This window comes from Fukomys damarensis, unplaced genomic scaffold (assembly GCF_012274545.1).
Source record: "Fukomys damarensis isolate Sample0158 unplaced genomic scaffold, DMR_v1.0_HiC HiC_scaffold_2, whole genome shotgun sequence".
Lineage (NCBI taxonomy): Eukaryota > Metazoa > Chordata > Mammalia > Rodentia > Bathyergidae > Fukomys > Fukomys damarensis.
In genome coordinates, this window is record NW_022900914.1 from 11,499,906 (window position 1) to 11,508,226 (window position 8,321).

The following is an 8,321-nucleotide window of genomic DNA, read 5'->3' on the forward strand; positions in this document are numbered from 1 at the left end:
CGGCAGTGCCACTGGGCTATATCCCGGGCCCTCCCTCAGCATTTTAACAAATTTCTCTTGAGTGACAAGCTACTTTATCTAAAGTTTTCCAGTATACATGGTTAAATGTATGTCTTTAGATCTGGCTAATAGAAAACTAGACTTGTATTTGAATTGAAGCAGGTATTAAAATGTAAAATAAATTATATTTTTGTATAGTCTACATATATTTGATTGCAGAGTGGAGAAATAAAGGTTTCAGTTGTTATCAGTTCTATTAAAAATCACTAGGTTAAAAAATACATTTCTATTATTCTGTCATTGAAGTACACAGTTGAATCTGATGCTTTAGTAGGTATGGGCAAACCAGGATGTCTTCACTTTAATTTGCACTCTTTCATTTCTTTTGGTGTAAATGTACAACATATAAGGATATAGCCATCTCACATTCCCACGGAGTTTTTTATATTATGTAGGATTCTTCTAATCATCATGGGCCAAACTTGATATTCTTAGAAACATTCTTTTCTGGATATTACTTTTGCAAAACTCAGTCATAGCTTTTAAACTCCTACTGGCTACTTAAACACAAGTAAAATACTGTATTCAAAATTCCCTCAGTCTTGGAGACTAAAAATTAGGAATTGAAATGTTAAAGCAAATGCTTTGTTGCAGGTGTGGCAAGGCATAACTTGGGCCCTAGGGAGTGTGGCTCTTCTAACACAGTGCTAGTTTTATAAAATAATAAAGTACCAGGGCCCAGGGATTTAGCTCAGTGGCATTGCCACCTGCCTTGCAGGCACAAGGTCCTGAGTTCAATCCTGGGTACCACAAAAAACAAAACAAAGTACTGTATAACTGTCCAATAGCTATGGTATCTGAAAATAAAACCATTTCCTAAGCTCCTTATAGGCAGAAAGAACAGTAGTTTGAACCCTTGAGTGAGTGGGAAGGTTCAATCGGTAGGTATCTATGTGCATCTGCGAGGCCTAGGCAAGTGATGCTTGGACAGCAGCATAGAAGGGGCTTCAGAGGCAGTAGGGGCTGTGGGAACTACTGCTGAAGTGAAGGCTGGCGGCGTCCGGGTGGTCAGATGAGCCGTGATGCAGCTGCTGGGGTTCACTGAGCCTTTCCAGTGCGCTAGGTTCTGCTATGTGTGGGTCGATGCATATTATTTTCCTGTAACTCTTGCCACCATGCAGGGAGGTACCTTACAGATACAAGAAGCAAGTAAGCCACAGAGAGATTAGGTACTACAGTCAAGAGGCTGGGCTGGGATTTGGTCGCTAGAATTCTTCTCAAAGGACAGTCCCCGCCAGTGGTGCCATCGTTGTCTTAAATACTGAACATCATAACCCACAGACAGACGTGGTGCATACACACCCTTAACCTGTAGGTCGCCAAGAGCGAGGAACAAGCAAGGAGCAGTCCCAGTTCTGAGTAAAACTAGTAAGTAACGTTTCTTACTATTTCAATGCCAGTTTCTAATAATGCACAAGTAAATATTTGACTGCTAAGCATTGTGAACCCCATGTAGCCGAAAGGCTGGAACTCACGACTATATTAAGATTAGATTAAGACCAAGTCCCAGGATTCTAGGGTTGGACGTGAGAGTGGTACAGAGCGAGAGGAGCTGCATGAGTACAGTGGATGGGTCAAGGCTGTGAGCAGGGCTGTGGTGACAGCCAGTAACTCAGCTGCAGGAAGGATTGGGCCAGAAAACAAGTGGAAACTGGTTGTAGAGCAGTCTTGAAAGTAAATGCCCTGTGAGTATAACTCCGAATTGGCATGAAAAAATGACAGATCTTATTTTCTCCATTATGAGAGAAAGTGGGAAGAAACGGATGAAGGCAAGGTGAGGCAGCTAGTGTGGAGGTCTGGCTGTGGATGTCAGGCACAAGGGGTCTGCAGGTGGCAGGTCCCCTCGACTGGTACGTGACTCACTTTATATAGTCAGGGAGGGTTTGACCTGTTATGAGACAGGGTAGTATTGATTCACGCTAAAAGACTTGATTTTTAAAGCAGGTGAGTTAACAATTAACTATTCCAGGGATGTGTCGTGTTCCTGTGTAGTCCCTGGAGCATTCTAACAAACGTAGCATTATGTAATCCACACCTTTCATCTGTATGTGCTGCCGAAGCGAGCACAACACCTTTAAATCTAGATTGCTCATCACTCCAGAAAACGTCCTCCAACTACCTCTCAGGCACTTCCCACCTCCTCAGGCAACCGCTGTTCTTATTTCTGTCATCACAAGTTAATGTTTTCTGTACCAGTAAGTTCTGTAAGATACTGAAGTCTTCATCAAAAGAGTCTCTCTCTCTCTGAAGATAAAGAGTACAGAAGATAGCAACATTCAGAGGCTTTGCACCAAATTCTGTGCCCTTGGACAAAACACTTAACTTCCCTGATCCTTGCATACAGCTTCCATTAAAGGGCTCCCAACCCTCTTCCAGATCTAACACCGCAACCACACTTCTGATCTCAAGGGCCCCACTACCTGCTCACACCTTGAGCCAAAAATAAGTTCTTTCATTCTTTCCCGCATGTCACTTTTCCATGGCTGGAACAAAGTACCTGACATACATAACTGAGTGGAGAAGTGGTTTATTTGGCTCGCACTTAGAGAAGTTTTTCAGTCCACGGTCACTTTGGCTGCAAGGTAGGATCTTCACACGGTGGATGTGCACTGTGGAGCAGAAGTGCGAACTGTGCAGCAGTGAAGCCAAGCACAGGGCGAACGCGTGTTCGCGAGACACCAAACTTCAGTGAATGCTTCAGTACGGATATTTAAAATGTATGACTGTAGAGGACCACGTGGTCATGGGTCCCCCTTAGCATTCGCCCCTCACTTTATCCCATCCTTCTTGCCATCTTCTCAGACAGCTCTGGTGAAGGTCCCCTTTCATGGCTTTTTGTGGGCTGTGTCGATATCCTGAATCAATTCTAATGTTTATGGCAGTTTCTGTCAGATAAAAGCATTGCTGTTTGTCCTCAGCCCCCTTTGCATCTGGCACTATGTGACTTGGCTCTTCCCCAACGTCAAAATGCCATGAAAGGCAAACATTTTTAATCAGTTCAGGACATCAAGGAAACCACAAACAATGCCCAAGTAGAGACACTCAGGAAAGAGGACTTCCAGAACTGCTTCAGAAAGTCAACTAGTGACTTAAGTGGCAGAAGTATTCTGAAGGGAACTCACGGCCGTGCGTCTTCTCCTGTGATACTTTTTTTTTTAATTGAATTTATTGGTACATTCTAGGTAGACAGTACAGTTACATTCATTACTGGAATCTTGTACCTTTACATGCCAGGTCTTGGTTGTGATACATTTTTAATTCAGAAAGTCACCATGTTTTATCCTACCTGAAAGGCACCTCTGTGACACCCCCCGCCCCCATTGTCCACTGTCCACATTAGTTCTTTGGAACCTTGTTGGATGTCACACCACTGCTGGCACTGCCCTCTGGGCAATCTTTGCTTCTCTAGGCTCCACCAGTCAAGACACTTTTGTCACATTGTTTAATTCGGAACCATGAAAACATGAGAGCCTGCACCACGCGTCTGTGATGCACTTTTATTGCCCTGTCCTTGCTGAGCTCTCTGCTCCTGCTTCACCTGCCGAGCCAGCCCCTTGCCTCCAGTTGCCAGTTACCCATGTGTGATTCTGAAAGTTTCTGTCCAGTAGATGACATGGTGATATCAGTGCAAGGTGAGGAAGTTTGTATTTGGAGAGATAAGTCTATCAAGAAGAAGTGTCAAACAGGGAAACCTGTGGGTAAAGGACTGGTGCCGTACCCTTTAATTCCCATCTTAAATTGGACCTAATGTACTGATCATTCAGCTCAAGAATGGCAGATTACTATTTCTGGGAATGGAAATTATTTCTTTTTAAAGCTTTGTAGTAATTAGCAAGTGGTGGGGTTGGGGGGATGATAGGTAAATACTGACCCAAGAACATAGTACTATACCTGTAGCTCTGTTTGTTCATCATGGTTCACTCTAACCCGATTTTTCAGATATTGCCTGCAGTGTGAATCAGCAAAAGCACCCCCATTGATTACTGCCAGCCCAAAGATATTTTTCTCTTTTCAAAACCTAGGTAGGAACCTCGATGCCGTGCACGACATCACCGTGGCGTATCCTCACAACATTCCTCAGACCGAGAAGCACCTCCTCCACGGAAACTTCCCCAAGGAAATCCACTTCCACGTCCACCGCTACCCCATAGACACCCTTCCCGTGTCCAAGGAGGACCTGCAACTCTGGTGCCACAAGCGGTGGGAGGAGAAGGAAGAGAGGCTGCGCTCCTTCTACCAAGGGGAGAAGAACTTCTGTTTCACTGGACAGAGTGTAATCCCTCCTTGCAAGTCTGAGCTCAGGGTCCTTGTGGTCAAACTGCTGTCAATCCTGTACTGGACCCTGTTCAGCCCTGCGATGTGCCTGCTCATATATCTGTATAGCCTTGTTCGTTGGTACTTTATCATCACCATTGTCATCTTCGTGCTACAAGAGAGGATATTTGGTGGACTGGAAATCATTGAACTTGCATGCTACCGTTTTTTACACAAGCAGCCACAGTTAAATTCAAAGAGAAATGAGTAAGATGGCGAGATTCACAATGTAAAACTTAGGGGATATTTTGGAAATGTTCTAAGTCTTTGTAAACCAAGATGCACTTTTGCATGACTGTCACATATTTCTTAATGTCATTATTTGTTAAAGATATTTTGCACTTAATTTTGTGGGAAAAAATATTGCTACGATTTAAACCTCTGAATGTAACTTCAATGCCGCATACATAGCAGGGATCAATCGCTGTGAGATAATTGGGGCCCAAGCGTTATCAAACAGTCATCGGGCTGTTAACACACAAGGTACACACAAGTTTTTCCCAGAGGCCCGATCCTCTTTCCTGACTCCTGAGCACTGGCACGTGACCACCCTGCTCACCCTGCGGGCAAGCACGCTTCCTCAGCGAGCACTGTCCACACCCTTTCTACACCCCCAAGCCCATCCCACCCTTCCCTAAGGCAGGTCCCTAACTCACCTGTCCCAGCCCCTCATGCTGAGCTGTCAGAAGGCCACCTGCGCCCTTTCCTCTCTGGAAATCACACCTGCACACATCTCAGGGAGCAACCACAGGCTCTCCACTATGAAACCTTCATTTGAATTTTAAAAGATAGGAATTGAGTTGAAGTTCTTGATTTACACTCAGTCTTGCGTGCTCAGTGCTAGAGTCCTTACGACTCCCTGGCAAGTGGCACTTTTCTCTCTTAAAAGTGGTATACACGTAGTCACATACGTTTTTAAAGGCACACATAAAGGAACATTCTGTTATTGTAGATGCATACTATCTTGTAAAATATTTCTTTAAAACATACCGAAAAAGGAAGGTTGTATTTTCCACATATGCATGGGGATCCAGCAGTAATGGTGTATCCTAAAGTATTCAGCCCTTGTAGCCTGGATAAATCTTACTCTTAAAACCAAAATAACACAAAAGGAATTATTTCCAGTGCTAACAGAAGCACTGCCTCCACCCCTAGGCTTCCTCTCAAGAGTAATATTTAAACCCACTTTTGACGAACTCTGCCTAAATATTTCTGTCATTTGCAGTCACTGGAAAATTCAGCAAATCCACAGCACCAGTCCCCTTCTGGGGCACAGAAGCATGTTGTCATTATTTCCACTCCATTGGAGCCGTGTGCCCCCTCTTCGTTTTTGTTTTATTTTCCCTTGGTCATATAGTAGGGATATTGGTCAGAGCTGCTAAAAATATAAGACAGTTAAAAGCCCTTAGCTGTTAGCAAGTGTGTTAGCTTTACTCATGCCTTATGTACTCTTTGGGCACGAAAACCTTCTCTTTAATGCTCGACAGTGACTGTTAACTAACACTTAAATCATGCATTGCCAGGAAAGGTAAACATGTGGGGAGCTTGCTTAGCAGTTTGAGAAAGCACTCACTGGGACAGAAACTGTTGACACGTCATTTTTATTAGAAGAGTATTAACTAGTGCCTCTCCTGAAGTGCATCAACCCACATTTAGTGCTGCTTCTAAGCCAGTTTTCCATTGTGTTAGGAGCTTACTTATTACTTATTATGCACTTCTGCTCCCAGCCCAGCTGTTTAACTTTCATCGTTTTTAAAGGTATTCTTTAAAAACAAAACAAAAAAACAAAAAAGACTTTTCCCCTTCCCTTACTGAAAGAGGCTTCTCGTTTAAGTTTCTCGAAGACTTCCTTGAGTTATTTTTAAATACGGAAATAGTTGTACAACCAGGATTGCATTTTTCCCAGACAAAAGAGAAAGTGCTTTCTACACACACGTGTATGTAACAGAGCCCTGCCTTTCCTACACACTCACCCAGTTCTCCAATCATTTAACTTTCATTCGGTTGAGTGGCCTCTCACTCTGATACCTTTCCATGGGAAAGCCTTTTTTTTTCCTCTTAATAGCAACAAACATATTTAAGATAAACTACATATTTTATTTTACCTACCCAAAATTCATAATTATAAAGCACTGAAACTGGGATTGTAGACATTGTACTTGCTTTAGGAATTAGAAATAAGTCCCTTTTTTTTTTGCAATAAGCCTTATTAAAAATTACATTTGTATTCATGTGCACATAAATATAGCTGCATGAAAGCCCACTTTTTTATTTAAAGAAATAGAGTTAATGATTTGGAGCTTAGAATATTTAAAATTGATACTGAAATGTTAAATATCAATTAGGTTACTTTGGTTGTTGTGAGGGCTCTTAGGAATCGCCCTGCCACTGTCCCCTAGCACCCTGGGCAGACACACCCTTTCTACTTACTGCACTTACGGTACTTTGAAGGCAACATGTTCACAGTGCTATCTGTCCACTCACCAAATTTCCCCACCCTGAAAAGTTTTAAGTATAGCAAATGTGGTTTACTCATAACATGAACCATTACATTTAAAATCTGAACCTGCAAAGAAAGAGGATTGCTGCTGAGGTGACAGTTCTTACCCCCAACTTCTCTAATGAAACAGGCCAAAGGACTTCTAAAATTCAAAGAACAAGGTAGAAGACTGTTTGGAAGAGCCTAATCATTTAAGGCTCCCAATAAAATTCTTCCTTATTGTGCTCTCGAAATGCAGATTATAGGACAATAACAGCTTCCACTTGAGTTGCTTTGAAATTACTTCTTTAGCACCATGTGGAGAATGACAGGTGTAGGGCCATAGCACCCTGGACATGCCCGATCTCGTCCGATATCAGAGGAATCGTTCATGGGCAGACAGGACTGAATGCTGCAGACAGGGAGGCATTCCCATTTCACCTGACTTCAAGCACTGACCCTAAGGCAATGCCCCTGTGTCCTCTCACAGTAAAGACTAGCGAAGGGAGCCTGCTGGTGTTAAATTGTTTACATTTCTTTATATAAATAATGTGCTTTCAGTGCCTTAGTTATGGGTCCCTTTCTTTTTCTTGTTCCAAGAATTTTGCAGTGCGTATCTTAGGTCAGGTCTCTCTGCTCCTCGCCAGGAGAACAGCGGTCTCTGAACACTGTCACTGTGGCTGGTAACTTGGAGCTAACAGCCCACTGCTGAGCTAGTGGCTCCTTGGAATTATCTATGCTGTAGAAGACAAAGATGGTTATGTCACACGATGAGCTTCAGATTAATATGGCCCTAAAATTCTCTTGGACCTATTTTAAATTTTTATTTCAGAAGAGAATCTTGGTTTGGTAATCTGCTTTTTAAAAGATCATTGTGGGGCTGGGGATTTAGCTCAGTGGTGCCGCTGCCTGCCCCGCAAGCACAAGGTCCTGAGTTCGATCCCCGGTACCAAAAACAGCAAAAAAAATAATTATGTGGAGAATACCAAGTTTTAAAAATAACTCACAGAATGGCCTTAGTTTTCAATGTCTACTGCTATGTATGTGAGTTGTGTTAACTGTAATACACATCCAGAATAAAGTGGAGTGAATTAAGTAGAGTTTACCTGTGTGATATGTTGTGTCCTTACAGGAGTAACAGAAACTAGAGGTCATGGTGCCGTTTCATCTCCCCACACTGGAATAGCCTCACTGTAACTAAAGAAAACCTGCAAGGCTAGGACTCTTGTGTTCCCAGATGTTAAGAAAAAGGGGGTCAAAGTGAAAAACAGTGTATTCCTTCCATAATTGAAACAGTCCAGGGGCCACAGTTGAATTCAGGGCCAGCAAATGTCATCAGAGCAGGATAATTTGGTCATTCCAGTCGGTGGGACACCAGCTCCTAGAAGTGAACAGGACTCAGTGTTCCCTCCCTCACCTCACTGTCCTGGAGTATTAACTGGGAAAGCAAGTTGTGGACCAAAGCCTG

General features: G+C 43.0%; 1 protein-coding gene across 4 annotated transcripts in view; it reads left to right on the plus strand.

The window, feature by feature from the left end:
• The window catches only part of Lclat1 (lysocardiolipin acyltransferase 1), a 153,804-nt gene extending 146,808 nt beyond the window's left edge, over positions 1-6,996 (plus strand). For all 4 annotated transcript variants that reach the window (XM_010604671.3, XM_010604670.3, XM_010604672.3 and 1 more), the window contains one exon: positions 4,083-6,996. In XM_010604671.3, the coding sequence (XP_010602973.1) occupies positions 4,083-4,585 (503 nt within the window). In that variant the 3' untranslated portion in view covers positions 4,586-6,996. The remainder of the gene's footprint in view (positions 1-4,082) is intronic.
• The last annotated feature ends 1,325 nt before the right edge of the window (positions 6,997-8,321 follow it).